This window comes from Geotrypetes seraphini, chromosome 3 (assembly GCF_902459505.1).
Source record: "Geotrypetes seraphini chromosome 3, aGeoSer1.1, whole genome shotgun sequence".
In the NCBI taxonomy this organism is placed as follows: domain Eukaryota; kingdom Metazoa; phylum Chordata; class Amphibia; order Gymnophiona; family Dermophiidae; genus Geotrypetes; species Geotrypetes seraphini.
Genome location: NC_047086.1, coordinates 122,164,139 through 122,184,183, shown reverse-complemented (window position 1 = coordinate 122,184,183; position 20,045 = coordinate 122,164,139). Strand labels below are relative to the sequence as shown.

General features: G+C 46.1%; 1 protein-coding gene across 3 annotated transcripts in view; it reads right to left on the bottom strand.

The window, feature by feature from the left end:
- Positions 1-20,045, bottom strand: part of LOC117356714 (squalene synthase-like) — an 80,512-nt gene that overhangs the window by 45,562 nt on the left and 14,905 nt on the right. For all 3 annotated transcript variants that reach the window (XM_033936314.1, XM_033936315.1, XM_033936312.1), the window contains exon 3: positions 1,057-1,240. In XM_033936314.1, coding sequence (XP_033792205.1) covers positions 1,057-1,240 — 184 coding nt within the window. The remainder of the gene's footprint in view (positions 1-1,056; positions 1,241-20,045) is intronic.

The window sequence follows — 20,045 nt, the reverse complement described above, 5'->3', positions numbered from 1 at the left end:
TGAACTCAGTGTTCATAGAGAGGAGTAGGGAATTAGATATTTGGACAGGTAGAGTGATCTGTCTGAGTGATATGTTTTATGGGAGAATTTTGAAAGTAATCCGGTCTGTTCTGCTTTTAGTACTGGTGTAATGTAATCATACTTTCTTGAATCTGTCATTAATTATAATGGAATTCTTGCTAGAGGATGAGGATAAAAAAAACAGGTTTGGACAAGTTCCTGGAGAAAAGGACCCTTGTCTGCAAATAGACAGACATGAGGGAAGGCTCTGGTTGCCATGGGGTTAGTAGCATGAAAAGTTGCTGCTATTCAGGTTTCTACCAGGTACCCGCGACCTGGGTTGGACACTTGAAAACTGACATGTGGGAAGCCAATGCCTAACCTGAAATCAATAGCATGGAAGGCTGTCACTTGTTGGATTCCGCCAGGTACTTGGGATGTAGATTGAGCACAGTAAAAACCGGATACTGAGACTAGATAACCCAACAGTCTGACCAGAATACGAGTCGAAAGTTTATAAAATCCTAACCAGATTACTCCCATATATATAATTAGCAGATCTAGAAACCTGAACAGCTAAGTGAGCTCCAAGGCTGAAATCTCCTGCTGGAATTCCAGTGAGGACTTTGACTGAAAAGCATTAAACTGCCTAAAAGGAAGTTGGGGGAAGGGGAGCAAGAGAGTCTAATACCTGGTTGAGATTAGCATTCCATGCACAAGTTTGCTCCGGCAATGAAAGTGTTTAGATCTAAGTGAGAGTGGGCTAAGAGTTGGAACAGTGTCTTTGACACCATAGCTGTGAGAGAAAATAAAAGCAGGGCATGGTCTTTCAACGGAAGTGAAGGAGATCAGTAGTGTGTAAGGATTAGGATGAAGTCTGAATGGAAAGAATGAGGTCTAGGGAATGGCCACTCCTGTGGGGTCATCAAAATGTACATTAAAGTCGCCTAATGTCTGTGACTGTTGCCTGAAGGAGTTGGAAGGAATTTGCGGAGGGAGGCAGGGCGATACAGAATGAGGAAGTTGTTCTATAAGCAAAGAAAACACTTTGCCTACCGTTGGGAAATCTTCAAGCACTTGCTTATACTTATCCTTGCTCTCAGCATATCGCCATTCTGGCTGGTAAAGGTAGGTGTGAAAATCATGTAACATGGGAACCTTTGTTTCTAAGGCAATAGTCATGTCATCTTCTATAGTATCCAGAGCACGGATCACCAGATAAAATATACATACTGCATGCCTAGGACAAAACATATGCAGTCTATAAGAAATGCATATTTGAACTTCATTACAGAAATATTTAAAAAGGTATCCACACTAGTATGACAAATGCATATTATCATTCCCTATATTAAAGGAAACCACTGAAAAAGCAAAGATACTTACCTGTAGCAGATGTTCTCCGAGGACAGCAGTGGCTTTTTTTTTTAAGTATATTTTATTAATTTTCCAAATGATACAAAACAGAGGAACGCAAAGTGCAATGCAAGTAAACAAAATGAGTACAACAGTTCAGACCAAACCCATTCCTGTCCCCAGCAACCCAGCAGTGGCTTTTTAAGAAGACTCAAAAAGGTGCAGAAGGTATTCAAGCAGTTTTTGTATAGGGCAAGAAGAGGTATCTAGGACCTTGCTCTCACACCAAATCTCTTCCATTTAAAATTGTATGACCTCATAGTGTAGTCTTTCCGGGAAGCAGGCAAGACCTTGGAGATACCCTCATAGAGGGGATTGGTTGCTGGGATGTAGAAGGAACCCCTTGTTCTGGGTGATGAAGGTCAGAAAACAGTCCAAGATCCTCGGAGATCAATTCCAGAAGTAGAGGGGACCATATATCGGCCAAAGGGCACAATGAGGATCATGGTTCCCTAGTCCAGTTTGAGTTTCAGCAAAATCTGCCGCACTAGAGGTATGGGCGTGTAAACACACACTAGTTTGGAAGTGAGATTCCCTAGAGTGAGGATGTTAGTAGTCATAGCCAATCCAGGAGGTGTGCAAGGGTTAATATTGTCATGATTAGATTATTGCAACTCACTTTATCTCAGAATAGCCAAGACAAAATGTAACCACCTAGGAATTAGACGGTATAGAAATATTTAAAATAAAATAAAAATAAGGCGTTACAATTGCTGTGGAATTCAACTTCGAGGCCGATTACTGGGGTCTCTAGAATAACCCATATTACACCTGTTTTGAAACAGTTACACTGGCTTTCACTACAGCAGAGAGCGCAATATAAGGTGTTATCCATAGTCGAGAATAACACGGTGGCTGTTACCCATGGCTAGTCAAAGGTAGCCGCGGGTAACCCGCCGAAACGGTGAGGGAGGAAAAGTGCTCACTGTGGGTACGGGGACAAGGCCATCCACCGCCCCGTGGAGTAGTGAATGGCCTTGTCCCTGCAGTTAAGGGAAGGAACTCGTGCAGTCACCAATCCCGTGCGGACCCCTCCCTCCTTCCTACCTACCCAAATCTATCTATCTCCCTCCCTCCCCTTTACCTTCATGGCGCGTTTTGAGTTACTTTCATGAAGCCGTCGGAGCCTGCAAGCAGTAGCATGTGTGTGTGTGTGGGCGGAAGTTTCTCCTCTGATGCAACTTCCGGTAGAGTTTGCCATAAGCATGTTTCACGATGCGTTTGACTTGTAACATCACAATGCGTTTGATCTGTAACATCATGTCTAGGTTCTGGTTCAGCCATACTCCTAGGTTCCATACCCCTTCCATGGACGATTTTATGGTATTGCTGTTCAGAGTTAGTTGGTATCTTGACTTATCTCCTCCCCATTTGTTAATTAGAAGTAGTTCCATTTTATCCTTGTTAGCTACTAGTCCATTTGTTTGGAACCACCCAAAGATTTTTTCTAGGCCTGTCTTGATCCACCATTTAGTCTTTGCGTCAAAAATGGTATAAATAAGCCAAATTTGAGCCACTATGGTTCTGGTTGCACGTAGATTGACAAGAATACCCTTCACATCAGATGCTCTAGTTCAGGAAAAAATGCATAACTAAGTCTAATATTTTACACAACTTAGTTTAAGACCCTAGGCTACTCATATATAACATTTAATGGAATTCTGAGATAGTTGACTGGGGACATGTTTCAAAACTAAACCACTTGACATGGAATGACCCATAAGGGTAATACTGGAACATCTGAAAATGGCATGTGTATAAAATGTTGAAATATACTGTAAATCTAAGCCTGTAATTCAATTTTGCAATAGTGAAGTGTGCTCAGAAACAAAGACAACTAAGATCAAGGCTGTCAAATCATCTGGCAGCCAAATCCACTTGCCATAAATGTCTTAGAATAGAACCCTTGCACAACCTTGTTCAAACAAAATGTTTTTTTAGACTGTTTTAAATACCTAAATGCCATCAAAATATTTAACATGGTGCTGATTAATGCTACTAAACATTTTTTTGTAATCAAAGTATACTTATCTAAAATGTCACCTTTTTAGTCTAAGATTTTTATAAGAACTGTATAAACATTGGATTTTTAGATATATGATGTGATATATGATCCAGTGTCGTAGTAAAGGTAGGAGGTGCCCTCCTCGCCCCTGCTCCATTTGTGCCCCACCCCCCGCTCCACACTCACACTCTCCCTTTCCCCCTTTGTACCTCCAAATCTTTGCCAGTGTGAATGATTTCTCCAAGATGCTCATACCAATGTTGGATTTCCCTCTGATGTTACTTCCTGGCCCCGTGACCTGGAAGTGATTCAGAGGGGAACCAGGCTGGCACAAAAAGGCAGGAGAAGTTGCTCATGCTAGCGGGGGGGGGGGGGGGGGGGGTAGTTATAGCGTGAGTGTGGCATGGTATGGTAGGACGGAGAGATGCCAGCACCCTCACCGACATGGCACCTGGGGTGGTCCCCCTCCACTATGCCACTGATATGATATGAAAGATCGGATGGGTCAAGCATACATTTATGGAAAATAAAACAGAATGAATTAGCAAAACCATTCAGGTAACATAGTAGCATAGTAGATGACGGCAGATAAAGACCCGAATGGTCCATCTAGTCTGCCCAACCTGATTCAATCTAAAAATTTGTTGTTGTTTTTTCTTCTTCTTATCTATTTCTGGGGGGAAAAAAACGGGGCGGTACTTGGAGAGATCTCCCAGGAAAGAGACTTGGGAGTTATGATCGACAAGTCGACAAAGCCGTCCGCGCAATGTGTGGCGGTGGTGAAAAGTGCAAACAGAATGCTAGGAATGATAAAGAAGGGGATCACGAACAGATCGGAGAAGGTTATCATGCCACTGTACCGGGCCATGGTGCGCCCTCACCTGGAGTACTGCGTACAGCACTGGTCGCCATACATGAAGAAGGACACGGTACTACTCGAAAGAGTCCAGAGAAGAGTGACTAAGATGGTTAAAAGGCTGAAGGAGTTGCCATACAGCGAAAGATTAGAGTAACTGGGCCTTTACTCCCTCAGATTGAGAGGGGACATGATTGAAACATTCAAGGTACTGAAGGGAATAGACTTAGTAGATAAGGACAGGTTGTTCATCCTCTCCAAGGTAGGGAGAATGAGTGCACTCTCTAAAATTGAAAGGGGATAGATTCCGTATGAACGTACGGAAGTTCTTCTTCACCCAGAGAGTGGTAGAAAACTGGAACGCTCTTCCGGAGTCTGTCATAGGGGAAAAAATCCTCCAGGGATTCAAGACAATGTTAGACAAGTTCCTACTGAACCAGAACGTACTCAGGTAGGCCGGGTTTCAGTTAGGGAGCTGGTTTTTTACCAGAGGGCCCAGAGGACTGCTGGGCACAATGGACCACTGGTCTGACCCAGCAGCGGCAATTCTTATGTTGTGAAAGTTACTCAAAACGCATCGAAGGTAAAGGGGAGAAGGGAGACAGATAGATAAGATAGATTCGGGTAGGTAGGAATGAGGGAGGGGGCCGCATGAAGGGTGCCAAAGGGCGATGAGGTGGCGAGAGAGAAGGGGTGGAGAGAATAGACGCTGAAAGGACATGAGGAAGACAGAGTGGGGAGAAGGACGCTGAAAGGACATGGGGAAGACAGAGTGGGGGGAAGATGCTGGAAGGGAAGAAGACAGAGATGCCAGACTATTGGGGAGTGGAGGGAAGAAGATGGGTGCCAGACTAATTGGGGGGAATGAAGAGAGAGGCACTGTAACAGAGCAAATGGAAGACGCAGAGAGAAGACAGACAGTGGATGGAAGGAACTGAATGAGAAGATGAGGGAAGCAGAAACCAGACAAGAAAGGTAGAAAAACTATTACTATTTTTTTCTTTTAGGATAAAGTAGTATATTAGTTGTGTTTATAAAAATTTATAAACAAAGCCCTGCCATCTGAACATCTCTTTCTCTAGTTCAGCAGCCAGAACTTTGATTTATAAGGAAGGAATAAGCTAAATATTGCAGTACTGAGGCTTGTATGGATGCTGCATGGACGGGGCGCGGACAGTGGTTGTGGGGGACAGGGACAGTGGTCGCATGGATAGACCGGTGATGGGGACAAATTTTTTCCCCGTGTCATTCTCTAATTCATAGTACATCAAGTTTTATATCAGATGGCCCCAGTGTATTTTCAAATGTTTCTGGAAATATATTGACCAGGAAGAATGTTGAGGTCTGAGGTTGGGATGAGATTGACAGTGACTAGGAAACTGGGAGTGCACTATGCTGTGATGAGGGCTACAATGTTATCAATAGCTGGAGTGAAAATGTGGAATGCACTAACAGGGAACTTGTGACTCTGTGCTGATCATGTAAATTTCAAGAAGTTGCTGAAAACAGTTATTTGCATTTATAATGCATTTATGTAAAATGTCTTAGCAGTTAGTAGTGAAGATGTGAAGTAAGATGTTCTTATCTTCGTAATGATATTTGTCTTAATGATATGTATGTTTAATTGGAAACCACTTGGTAATGGGCAGTATATTCATTTTTTAACTAAATAAAATAATAATCCCAAATCAGGTGGTACAAATCACTAACCATGCTCACTAAGTCCCTAAACCTAATGAAGGAAAAAAACCTAATTTTTTTTTAGGATTTCTCTTGTAATAACTACCTCAGTGATGTAAGCACAAATTCTTCATTGAGAAGTCAAATGTGTTTGTTAAACCAAAACAGCCAATTTTAACAAGGCAATTGTTACAATTAATACTAGTGTTAAATCTGTATATTCAAACCAAGACTGTAAGTTTAATTCTTTTTACTTTTTAGGAAACCCACAAGCAATAATTCCCCAAAATGAAACTCTTCAGTAAATATAGGAATCTTTATCATATAAGTTAACTTAACTTAATTCACATTTCTCTCTTTTTTAAATATCTGCATTATTCTTTACATTCCTTTATGTAAGAACTAGCTGATTACCCGGCGTTGCCCGGATATTTATTTATCCCAAAATGTCCAACCCCCTACATGTCCCACATGTCCCACCCCCCACGTTACCCCCCCCCCACATGTCCCATATTCCCCACCCCCATGTCCCAACCCCCTACCCTCCACATGTCCCAAAGGAATGTCCCTCTCTATGGGGCTGAACTTAGACTTAAACGGCATCGGGAGTGTTGGTATTCATCTATGCGAGCCCGAAAACTATGGGTTGGACATTAATATCTGTCGCTTTTGATAATTTTTTTTTTTTAAATATCATATTTATTGAGACAAGAAACAATTGGACAGCCACCGCCGTCTACACCACAAAGCAAAGATGATACAAATACAAATACAAGTGCGCAGGAAAATACATAGCAGAGAGCATGCAGTTCTATACAGCAGAACACTATGTAATGTAATGTAATGTAATTTATTTCTTATATACCGCTACATCCGTTAGGTTCTAAGCGGTTTACAGAAAATATACATTAAGATTAGAAATAAGAAAGGTACTTGAAAAATTCCCTTACTGTCCCGAAGGCTCACAATCTAACTAAAGTACCTGGAGGGTAATAGAGAAGTGAAAAGTGGAGTTAGAGGAAAAATAAAAATAAAATAAACATTTTAACAAGACAGCATTGATCTAAATACTATGCAAAACATTGTGCAAAATCAGAAGCATACAGAAACTGGGAACTGCAGAGTAAATTGAGGCAACACACTCCTGCAAAGGAGTTACAACTAGCTGTGAGAGAGAGCAGTACACTGGCCAACGCCTCTCGTCCGTAGTTTCTATTAAGAAAAAACAGTAACATTAACATCCAGGATCCCCAAACGATCCAAAGCATCCTCCCATCAGTCGCACCCCAATCAAGTCATACATTCCTCCAGTCACTCCATACGCAACTCAACAAACTCGCACACACCGGTCAAAATTCAAATTCAAATTCAAGTTCGCCCGGGCAAGGGCGTATTGAAAATCAAAATGTAGATGCTCAACTACTGAAATGTTCTGACACTCAGACCCGTAGCAAGAAAAACAAGGGGAACAAGATATAAAGGAAGAAGAAAGAAAGAAAGAAAGAAAGAAAGAAAGAAAGAAAGAAAGAAAGAAAGAATGAAAGAAGCATAAACATGGGCATCCAGTACATATATCAAGCTGACAAAGTGTTTAGGCCTCCTGGGTTAAGGTCTGACTCCAGAGCGTACAATACATTTTCCAGTGGGGCTGGGGTCGTGAAGCATAAGTGTCCAGTTCAAAACGGGCTTGTAAATGCATCCGAGATATCCACATACTATATGTCGGTACCTCCTCAGTAGCTCAATGTTTCAGGATGAGTTGTTTGCCCACAAGGATCGCGTGCAGTAGATACTTATGAACAGGGAAGTCCAGGCCTTGCTGTTTTAGGTCAGTAACGTCACCCATCAACAGAACGATAGGGTTCCAAGGCACTGTGCATTGCAGGATGTTTTCTAAGCATAGTTTCACAGATTCCCAGAAATGCATTTTGATACAAGTAAAGAATGAGTGTACGTAATCACCCCTGTGGGAATTACATTTGGAACAGATATCATTACGCCATAATCCCATATGACAGCCCCGAGCTCTAGTAATATAGGAGCGATGCAATATTTTATATTGTGTTTCCTGCAGGCCCGCAGCTTTCACATGCAGGTAAAGTGTTTGAAAAAGGAGCCTGAGGTCGTGAATGGAAACAGTCATCCCTAGCTCTGCAGACCATTCTCCCCCCAGAACATGGAGACATCCCTCCCCAGAGCTGTCTCTTCCCACCTTGTACCATGTAGAAATTTTATTAAAAGCCATGGGTGTGGAAAGAAAAACCATATTCAAAGGGCCATATCTCCAACGATCCCCATGAGCACGTACTAAAGAGTGAAAATAGTGATGAATTTGTAAAAAAGTGTATCTGTGTGCAGGTGGCAGTCGCCAAGCTGCCTGCATTTGTGCAAAGGATGGGAACTCCCCCCTCCCAGAGCCAAAACATCACCCACAGTCGTGGAACGTGCAGTGCGATCCCCCAGTCCCGCCAGGCCCCCCGCTCCAGAAGCAAAGTTGGGGTTACGTAGTAGAGAAAGAAACGGGGATACGGCGGGCAGCCGGTCCTGAAGGATACGCCACCAGCGCCACGCTCTTCTGAAAGGAAGGAGGAAAGGTAGAACAGCTGAACGGGGTCTCACACCTTCACCCCTCACTCCATGAATAAAGGCAGAAAAGGACCAAGGTAAGCAGCAGTCCTCGAGTAGAGATTCGGGGGAGTAGCGGCGCAAAGAGACCAGCTGCTCATGAATCCAACGGAGGAACGCGGCAACGTTATAGATACGCAAAGTGGGCAGGCCTAGGCCCCCTCGCTCACGACTCTGGGACAATTTAATTGAATTAATACGCGCTTTCTTCCCCCTCCACACGAAGGCGCAAATGATGGATTGGTAGGCGCGCTCATCCGAACGGGAGATCCATACAGGTATAGTTTGCAGTGGGTATAGTAATTTCGGGAACAGCACCATTTTGACCAAGGCCACGTGCCCTAAGAGCGATATAGGCAGAGAATGCCATTTAAGACAAAGAGCTTTGATCCGTCCGATGGTAGCGGAGATATTAGCCTCGTATAACCTGCGCGGGTCTCTGTGGAGCATGATACCAAGATATTTCAACTTTCTCGGGGCAATACCCACGCCAAGGCCCCTACACCAAGGCTCTGACGATGATCCCCCCAACAGTAGAGCCTCCGTCTTATTGAAATTAATTTTCAAACCCGAGAAAACCCCATATTCTCGAAATATAGACATCAGAGTAGGCATATTCCGATCCGCATTGTTGACATATAAGAGCATGTCGTCAGCAAACAGACTGATGCGGAATTCATTGTTGCCCACCTTAAGGCCTTCTAACTGAGCATCTTGACGAATTCTAGCTGCCAGAGGTTCGAGCGAGAGAAGAAAAAGGAGGGGCGAGAGGGGACAACCCTGACGCGTGCCCCGTCCCAAAGGGAAGGGGCCAGAAACTCCACCATTCACCAAGAGTTGCGACGTGGGTTTATGATACAGAGCCAGTAACCATGCGAGAAAGTCCCCCTGGATCCCGAAGCGGGCAAGCGTCCTAAACAGATGGGGCCAAGAAACCATGTCGAACGCCTTCTCTACGTCCAGGCTAGTGAAGAGTGCCCTGTCGGAGTGGGCTCGAGGAAGTTGTAACACTGCTAAAACCCTCAGGAGATTCATGGACGCGTGCCTACCAGGCACGAAACCGACCTGGTCTTCATGGATGAGTGAGGGCAAGAATTTATTGAGGCATGCCGCCAGAATACTAGCCAAAAGTTTCACATCTTGGTTAAGAAGGGATATAGGTCAGTAAGACCCTAGAGCGTCGAGCGGTCGCCCGGGCTTAGGGAGAATAATAACGTGCGCTCTGTTATGAGAATCACCGGGGGGAGTAGCACTGCGCAATCCCATAAAATATTGTTGTAGGGAGACTAGGGCTTGTGGATCTAGCAACTTATAGAATTCCGGACCGAAGCCATCGGGGCCCGGCGTTTTAGCTAACTTGAGCTTTTTAATAGCAACCTGCAGTTCCTCTCCCAAGATAGGGCCATTAAGAGCGAGACTTTGATCATCTATCAATGTGGGGAGACAGATACCCCGAAAGAACTTATCACTGGTGGCCTCATCATAGGGTTGTGCCGCATACAGATCGGAGTAAAATTGCACAAACTGTTCCGTGACGGCCGAATGGGTGACATGCATGACGCCCTGTTTATCTTTAATGGAAGTAATAGTATGACGAGTTTTATGCGGACGCACTAGATTAGCCAGCAACCTCCCCGTTTTGTCCCCCCAGCGATAGAGTTTATATTTGTAACAGTATATATTACGTCTGGCCCTTTGCTCCAAGAGAAGATTGATCTTGTCCTTGACGTCACACATGGCCTTTTTAGAGGCATCATCGAGTCGGGAAATGTGAAGGGATCGAAAGCTCGTAAGATCCTGCGACAAAGCCAATAGTTCTCCGTCTCTCTTTTTATTCAGGGACGCCGAATAAGCCAGGATATGTCCTCGCATAACCGCTTTAGCTGCCTCCCAAAATACAACGGGGTCCACATCCGCCACTGAGTTGGTGTTAAAGAATTCATCCCACCGTTTTTGAAAGAAAGCACGAAACTCCGCATCTTTGTAAAGGAAAGGGGACATCCGCCAGACACGTCCCGCGGCCTGGGTCCCAAATTGTAAGTCAAGGCCCAAAAGAGCATGGTCTGATACTATTGGTGGTGAAAGGCTCGCCTCCGACAGGTTCGGAAACAGAGATGAGGAAGTAGTCAATGCGGGAGTGAGACGAGTGAGGGTGAGAGTAGAAAGAGAAGTCAAGTTCGGTGGGATGCAGTGTGCGCCAAGAGTCCAACAAACCAAGCTCCTTAATAAGGAAATGTAACCCCCTGTTGAAATGGCCCTTTGGCACCGGCTTAGCTGGCCTGCGGTTCCACTGAGGGTGTGCCACAAAATTAAAATCGCCTCCCAGTATAACCGGCTGAGGCATGAGCGGCGCCAAGTGACCCACCACTGATGTAAAGAAAGCATGAGAGTAAATGTTAGGGGCGTAAATATTGCACAAAACTAAGGGTTTGCCCCACAGTTCCCCCACCAGAATAAGAAACCTCCCGTTGGGGTCATCAATTTGGCTATGCATGTGGAAGGGTATGTTCTTATGGATGAGGAGAGCCACCCCACATTTCCGAGATGTAAATGAAGCAGAGAATACCTGACCCACCCAGCCCCTACGCAATTTCCCATGTTCCGCAGAGCTCAGATGGGTTTCCTGCAGGAACGCTATGTCCGCCTGTTCACGCTTAAGATATGCTAAAATTTTTGTACGCTTAATGGGTGAGTGAATCCCATCTACATTCAATGATTTAACATGCAATTGTACCATGGAACATACATAGAATCATATAATGTGCAGTAAATAACCAAAGGGAGAGCAGTGGAGGCTGTCCCAGCCTAAACCTCCACCCGCTCTTGAAATACAGACCCGTCCTGCCCGGTTGAAAGCAATGATGCAATGTGTGAGCACCCATACATCCATCCATACTACCCCACACCCCATGCAAACCCCCAGACATACCAGCAGACACACCCCCAGTCACACTCCCCTTCCCCTCCCTCCTAAAGCCCTCCTCGTCCCCATACCCAGCATAGTAAACCATGCTACACCCCAAAGATATAATAAGAACTAGCAAACAGCTCCGGGCCAAGCCCAATCAAACACCAATCAAAACAGTAGAAAATGCACCGTTATCAAGTCCCCTGTGAAGGAACCCGAGGTTCAATAGAAGAAATCGGTACCCTACCGGGTACACACCACACATGACGTCATCAGGGGGAGTCCAGCACCAGTGTAGAAGAATATGCAGGAGTCCAAAAGGTCTGAGCACCTCTCACAGTGTGGGCATCCCGTCCTCCCCAAGGTGGCACCAGAGGACACCACCAGGCTTTGAGTTTAATGCTCTCCGTGGTCAGAAGAGAAATAATGGGGGGGGCGCCTCCGAGTTCTTACCAGGGTCCCCTTTGAAGCCTTCCTCGCCCTCAGGCACCCGAACAAAAGTTGATAGCTATACCAATGTCCCCAAAATTCAGTGCCCCTCCATCCGGACCGGAGGCCGCACTATGGAAGCAGATCTTCACCCATGTGGGAAACATAAAGAACAGTCAAACTGCAGAGGCGATGAGGCACATTGCAAGCCACCGTTAAGTTCTCCGCGGCTCCCTATTAGTAGCCAACAGGGCACACCAAATCCCAGGCACATCGCGAACAGCAGAGATCAAGCAGTCCCTGGATCCCCACGCTGGGGCGCCGGCAGGTCCTGGATGAAGCGCTCCAAGTCTCGCGGCGTATCAAAATAGTGGATCTTGTTATTATAAGATACCTGAGCTCTGGCAGGATATAACAGGGACACCCTGATGTTTCTCTGGTAAAGGGTGTTGCAGTGCGGCGCCATAGCTCGTCGCCGAGACGATACTTGAGGTGAAAAATCCTGAAATACTAAGATCTTGTGCCCCTCAAAGGTGAGACCAGATCCTCTCCTAAAGCAAGCAAGAACACGTTCTTTGGTGGCAAAGTTGAGAAATCGGGCAAGGACTGGTCGGGGCCGCTGTTCTCCCTCTCTCCTACTCCCCACGCGGTGTGCGCGTTCAATCAGCACCCGCTCTCCCGAATCACCGAGCTCCATAATTTCTGGGAGCCACTTTTCCAAACATGCTCGCAGATCAACATCCTTGATAGAGCTGGGTAAACCTATGAATCACAGGTTGTTTCTACGATTTCGGTTTTCATGATCGTCCAGGCGTTCCAGGCAGGCAGTCTTAGCCGTTTCTAGGACCCGAATGCGCTCTTCAAAATTAGCAGCGCGGTCTTCTTGTTGCGCCACGCGGTCCTCAACTCTCTGTAGTCGACCCGCCTGAGACTCCAGTGTCTCTCGGAAATCTTCCATAAAGGTTTGAATTTTAGCAAGTTTGTCTTCCATGACAAGTGTAAGCGATTTAGTAAGTTCCTGTATGGCCGCTTCCTGAATAGTAAATATGGGTATCTCGTGGCTCTCCGCCATCTTGGGATCAGGCATTCTCACTTTCCCACGAGTGTCTCGCTGCGATTTCGCGGTCATACCCAGCATAGAAAGTCTCCTGAGATACACTGCTCGCGCACCCAACAGCTTAGGAATATCTCCGGTTCAGGAGGCAGGGAGTCCCGACAGTTAAATAGTGCTATTTAAAGGGATTCACAGCGGCATGGCCCGGAGCTGAGCCGAGGCACGTCCAGTCAGTTAAGCGGCATCACGTGACCCCCCCGGCATCACGTGAACCCCCGCTTTTGATAATTTTAACATATCACCCCCTTCCCACCTCCACAGTATTTTACCCCGTTCCACCTGCACAATATTTTTCCCCAGATAGTAAGTCATATGTGTACCAAGTTCGGTTGAAATCTCTCCATGCGTTTCAGAGTTATGCTGAGTATTCATCTGTGAGCCCGAAAACACTATGGGGTAGATACTAAAATCTGTCATTTTCAATCATTTTTACATATCCCCCCTTCCCACCCCCACAGTGTTTGTCCTCAGATAGTAAGTAATGTGTATGTCAAGTTTGGTTGAAATCTGTCCATGCATTGAAGAGTTATGCTGGAACATACATACATACACACACACATATATTCAAATTATAATGTGAAATATTTGACAAAATGAATACAATACAACTAACGCAAAACTTGATTATAAACAACATTTTTAGTTTCACCTCCAGGAGCAAGAACATATAAAATCTTGGGTGAACCCACCCTTGAGCAAGCAACATAGAGTTGTGGGCCGCGAGACCCCCAGAACATATCACCCCAGGTAGTGAGGGATCTGCATACCAAGTTTCGTTCAAATCGGTCAAGCCGTTTTTGAATTACTGTGAGAATGGCAGCTTTTTACATTTTTTCCATTGACATGAATGGGTGAAATCTGATTTTCTGTTTGTAGCTCCGCCCACGTGTGCAGGTGGGCCGCGAGACCCCCAGAACATATCACCCCAGGTAGTGAGGGATCTGCATACCAAGTTTCGTTCAAATCGGGCAAGCCGTTTTTGCGTTGGCAGCTTTTTACATTTTTTTCCATTGACATGAATGGGTGAAATCTGATTTTGTTTGTAGCTCCGCCCACGTGTGCAGGTGGGCCGCGAGACCCCCAGAACATATCACCCCAGGTAGTGAGGGATCTGCATACCAAGTTTCGTTCAAATCGGTCAAGCCGTTTTTGTGTGATCGCGGCACATACACACATACATACCTCCGATTTTATATATATATAGATAGATTAATTCTTTGTGTACTTTTATTCTATTTCAGGAACCCAGATTCTGGAAGAGCCTTCAGGAACAGGTATCTCTTCCCCCTCCTCCCCCTCTTTTCCCTGTGTCACAGATCTCATAAATTAAAAGTTATAAGTTAAAACTTTTGTTTCCAGTTAGGAAAAATGAATTCCTGGCTAAGTTCTTTGATTACCCAAACACAATCATATCATGTCTTGTCTTGAGATCAGGGCAGGCAGGAGAAGTCGGACTGAGGAGGCAGAAGGGAGAGAACAGGAGAGGAGGCAGAGGGTGAGGGGCTGCGGCAGGCAGATCCACCTTGCCTTGAAATCGGGGCAGGCAGGAAAAGTTGGGCTGAGGAGAGAGGCAGGAGAGAGAAGAGGAGATGCGCTGAAGAGGCAGAAGGGAGAGAACAGGAGAGGAGGCAGAAGGTGAGGGGCTGTGGTGAGAGGTAGCTCCGCCCATCCCCTGACGTCACCAGCAGCAGACCCGGAGCTCTTCCTTAAAAGGGGAGGGGCCAACAGCGCTCATTAAAGGCGCTCGCCTTAGCGAGAGCGCCTTTGCAAAGGGCCTTGAGAAGGGACGAGCCACCACTAAGGAAGAGCAGAGGGAGACCCCAGAAGACGCAGAGGACATTCAACCAGGCGGACCCAGCAGGTACAGAGGCACACAACCAGGCAGATCCAGCAGTTACAGAGGACATAGCAGGCACTGAGGACACACAGCCAGGCAGACACAGATGACAAAGAAGGCATATAGGACAGCCTCAGCAGGCACAGAGGACACAGCAGGCGCCGAGGACACACAGCCAGGCAGATACAGAGGACAAAGCAACCAGGCGGACACTGAGGACATAACCAGGCAGACACTGAGGACACAACAGGTGCAAAGGACAGCCTCAGCAGGCGCCGAGGACACACTGCCAGGCAGACACAGAGGACAAAGCAGGCACAAAGGACACACAACCAGGCGACACTGAAAACATAACCAGGTGAACACAGAAGACACAGTAGACATCCACAACAGACACAAAAGACATCCACAGCAGACCTTCAAGCGGGTAGTAATGGAAGCAGCAGACAGAAGCAGGATGTTGAGCTACCCAGTTTTCTGCACCATCTGCCATATGTATGACTACCTTCCTTCTGGGAGGTGGTCTTACGTATGCGCTCGATGCGGAGAACTGGAAAGCCTGAAGAAGCAAGTCAGAATCTGGAGGCATTTCAAGCAGTGGAGGAAGAAGACAGAGATGCATAGATCATCAAGATGGCAGACACCATCGAGGAAGAAGTCCGGGAGCTGGAGAACTTCATAGAAAAGGCATACAGGGAGGCCATGGAAAAACACCAGCTACAGTGTAACTGCCTGGATACGCTTACAGAGAGTGTGGACCACCAGACAGACAGCCACAAGGAGGAAATGGAACAGCAGCAAGATCTGGAAACAGCAGAGGAAACCCACAAGACGACGAACGTCAGGATGAGAGGAAATGGATAGGAACAAAGGACCTACGACTGGAGAGATGGGCATACACCAGGGACACGGACCTGCAGCTGGAGAATCAAGAGAAGATAGAGAGAACAGCAATCATTGTGGGGGACTCTATCATCAGACAAGTTGACAGCCACATAGTGGGAGGAAGATTGGATCAACTGGTGACCTGCCTACCGGAAGCCAAGGTAGAAGACATAGTGAGCCGCATCGACAGGATTGTTGACAGTGTGGAAGAAGAAGATACGGCTGTGGTGATCCATGTGGGGATGAACAACGTGAGCAACAGGAACTACAACAGAGAAGTACTGAAGGACCAGTTCCGGATGCTAGGAAGGAAGCTGAAGACCAGAACGCAGAGGATAGCATTCTCGGAGATCCTGCCGGTACCCAGGGCAGATGAGAAGAAATATATGGAGCTGCAAGCAGTCAACGCGTGGATGTGGCGCTGGTATGAGGCAGAAGGATTCCACTTCGTGCGCAACTGGACGACGTTCTGGGGAAGAGCAAGCTATTCAGGAAAGAAGGACTCCACCTCAGAAGAGATGAAACAAGGTTATTTGCAAGTAACATCAAGAGAAGTTGAGAAGTTTTTAAACTAGGAAGAAGGGGAAAGCCGACAGTCGACCGAGAGAGAGAGTCGATAATTCGGGAACCGGTATGCCTGGAGGATACCATGCAGGAAGATGGAGGGGAAGACTCACCAGATCACAGACAGGCCAGACCGAAAGGGACACAAGAGGCAAGAAGGGAACAGGCTGCAAACTCAAGTGTATGTACACGAATGCAATGAGCCTTAGAAATAAGATGGGTGAATTAGAAGCTGTGGCACAAAAAGGATAACGTTGACATCATCGGCATCATGGAAACCATGGTGGACTGATGAAAATGTCTGGGACACGGTGCTATCGGGATACAAACTATACCGCAGAGACAGAATGACTTAAAAAGGAGGAGGCATTGCCATATATGTCAAAGAGGGAATTGAATCTACTGGAGAGAACATGCCACAACAGACAGATAAGTTAGAGTCTCAATAGGTCAAAATTCCATGAACAAATGGACCAGAAACAAGGCTAGGCATCTACTACAGAGTACAGACCCCCTGGGCAGTCCAAAGAAATTGATGGAGAAATGACATTAAATGCAACTGCAAGGGAGGCAACGCGGTTATCATGGGCGACTTCAACTATCCAGGGATAGAAAGGAAACTAGGCACCTCCAGCTGTGCTAGAGAACAAGTTCCTGGAAACTGCAGGCGATTGCTTCCTGGAACAACTTGTCAAGGAAAACACGAGAGGAAACGGAATTCTGGACTTAATTCTAAATGGGCTGCGAGAACCAGCACATGATGTAGAAGTAGAAGGAACGCTGGGAAACAGCGATAACAATATGATCCGCTTCAACCTGGAAATAGGGGCGAAACATCGGTCCAGAACGACGGCCACGACGCTAAACTTATGAAAAGGGAATTATGAAGGGATGATAATGCATGGTGGGGAAGAAGATTAAAAGAGGATAAACACTGTAAAGATGCTGGAGCAAGCTTAGTCTCTTTTTAAGGATATGGTCACCGAGGCGCAAAATCTATATATACCGCGTATCAACAAGGGATCAAAGAGGAAAAAGAATAAAGAACCAGCGTGGCTCACTGTAGAGGTTAAGGAAACGATCAGAGACAAAAAAAAACCTTGTTTAAGGAATGGAAAAGATCAAAACTGGATGAAAACTGGAATAAGCACAAACAACATCAACGCAGGTGCCATAAGGCGGTAAAAGGGGCCAAAAGAGACTACGAGGAAAAAATAGCCAAGGAGGCGAAAAACATCAAGCCGCTCTTTCGATATATTAAAGGGAAACGACCCACGAAAGAAGCGGTGGGATCGTTGGATGACCAAGGAATAAAGGAGGACAAATCAATCACGATAGACTGAACACATTTTTTGCGTCTGTATTTACCGAAGAGGATATACACATCATACCAGAACCCAGCTGTATGCTGGAAGTGAAAACGGGAAACTGACAGGGTTTAATGGTCAGTCTAGAAGAGGTATGCAGGCAGATTGATAGGCTTAAGAGCGAAAAATCCCCGGGACCGGATGCCATCCATCCGAGGGTCATCAAGGAACTGAAAGGGACCATAGCTGAACTGCTTCAAGTAATAGCCAATCTGTCAATCAAAACGGGAAAGATTCCGGAAGACTGGAAGGTGGCAAATGTTATGCCGATCTTCAAAAAAGATTTGAGACCCGGTAAACCACAGACCGGTGAGTCTGATCTCGGTACCAGGAAAGATGGTAGAGGCGCTGATAAAGGACTGCATCATTGATCACCTTGACAGATACGGTCTGATGAGGACCAGCTAGCACAGTTTCAGCAAAGGCAGATCTTGTTTGACAAGCTTGCTGCACTTCTTCGAGGGAGTAAACAGGCAGATAGACAAGGGTGACCCGGTCGACATTGTTATATCTGGACTTTCAGAAGGCATTTGATAAGGTTCCGTATGAACGACTACTTTGGAAAATTGCGAGCCATGGAATCAAGGGTGAAATACTCACGTGGATTAAAAACTGGCTAGAGTATAGGAAACAGAGAGTGGGGGTAAATGGACAATACACGAACTGGAAGAGCATCACCAGTGGGGAGCCGCAGGGCTCAGTGCTTGGACCTGTGCTCTTCAACATCTTTATAAACAATCTGGACATAGGTACAACAAGCGAGGTGATTAAATTTGCAGACGATACGAAGTTATTCAGAGTAGTGAAGACGCAGGGGGATTGCAAAGATCTGCAACGTGACATAATCAGGCCCGAGGAATGAGCATCAACATGGCAGATGAGGTTCAATGTGGATAAGTGTAAAGTGATGCATTTCAGTAACAAAAATCTCATGCACAAATACAGGATGTCCGGGACGGTACTTGGAGAGACCTCCCAGGAAAGAAACTTGGGAGTTATGATCGACAAGTTGATGAAGCCATCCACGCAATGTGCGATGGTGGTTAAAAGGGCTAACCGAATGCTAGGAATGATAAAGAAGGGGATCACAAACAGATTGGAGAAGATTATCATGCCGCTGTACTGGGCCATGGTGCGCACTCACCTGTAGTACTGCGTCCAGCACTGGTTGCTATACATGAAGAAGGACACGGTACTACTCAAAAGGGTCTCGAGATGAGCGACTAAGATGGTTAAGGGGTTGGAGGAGCTGCCGTACAGCGAAAGATTAGAGAAACTAGGCCTCTTCTCCCTCGAAAAGAGGAGATTGAGAGGGGACATGATCGAAACATTCAAGGTAATGAAGGGGATAGACTTAGTAGATAAGGACAGGTTGTTCACCCTCTCCAAGGTAGGGAGAATGAGGGCACTCTTTAAAGTTGAAAGGGGATAGATTCCGTACAAACGTAAGGAAGTTCTTCTTTACCCAGAGTGGTGGCAAACTGGAACGCTCTCCCGGAGTCTGTCATAGGGGAAAACACCCTCCAGGGATTCAAGACAAAGTTAGACAAGTTCCTGCTGAAGAAGGACGTACGCTGGTAGGAATAGTCTCAGTTAGGGCGCTGGTCTTTGACCAGAGGGCCGCCGTGTGAACGGACTGCTGGGCATTATGGGACCACTGGTCTGACCCAGCAGCGGCATTTCTTATGTTTTTATGAAAATCCATTTGTTTGATAAATTTGTATCATGATTATTTTAACTGTTTATATGTATTCTTCACTGATTGTACAATCCTTCTTCATTGTTAACAGCCCGGAACTTATGGTTGGGAAGTCTACAAGAATAAAGTGTATTAAAGTCTAAATAAAATCTCTGAGCACTAGAAATCTTAGAACGGTGGAGTCGGATCCAAGATGGCGGAAGGGAAAGTTAGCTGAGCGTCCTGGCTCAGATATTCGAGCGAGTACCTGGTTTATCCTTCTCTAAAAGGAACTTTTTCTTCTTTTGTAATGCCGAAAAGAAGGGGTCGAAGCGCTGCTGCAGCCTCGCAAGATTTGGCAATATTAACAAACTTTTTCGCCGGATGCAGGAAGTCTCGGTGGCGGCATCAGTATCCCCGTTGGAGGCTCTCGGTGGCGAGCCGGAGGCAGTCTCCCCAGGATTGGAGATCTCGCTGAGCCCTGACGCCAGAGCACCTCCCCCTCTTCCTCAGACCGCCATCTCTCCGCAGATGGAGGAGCTATTGGAAGGCAGTGAGCTTTTCTCCCATGAGGCTTTGGACATCAGAGAGAGGAGCTTGGAGCTGGATTCCCGTCCAGAGATTCCTGTGGTGTCTGAGGCTTCTGACAGCAAGAGGGACTACAGCGTTCAGGGGAGACGC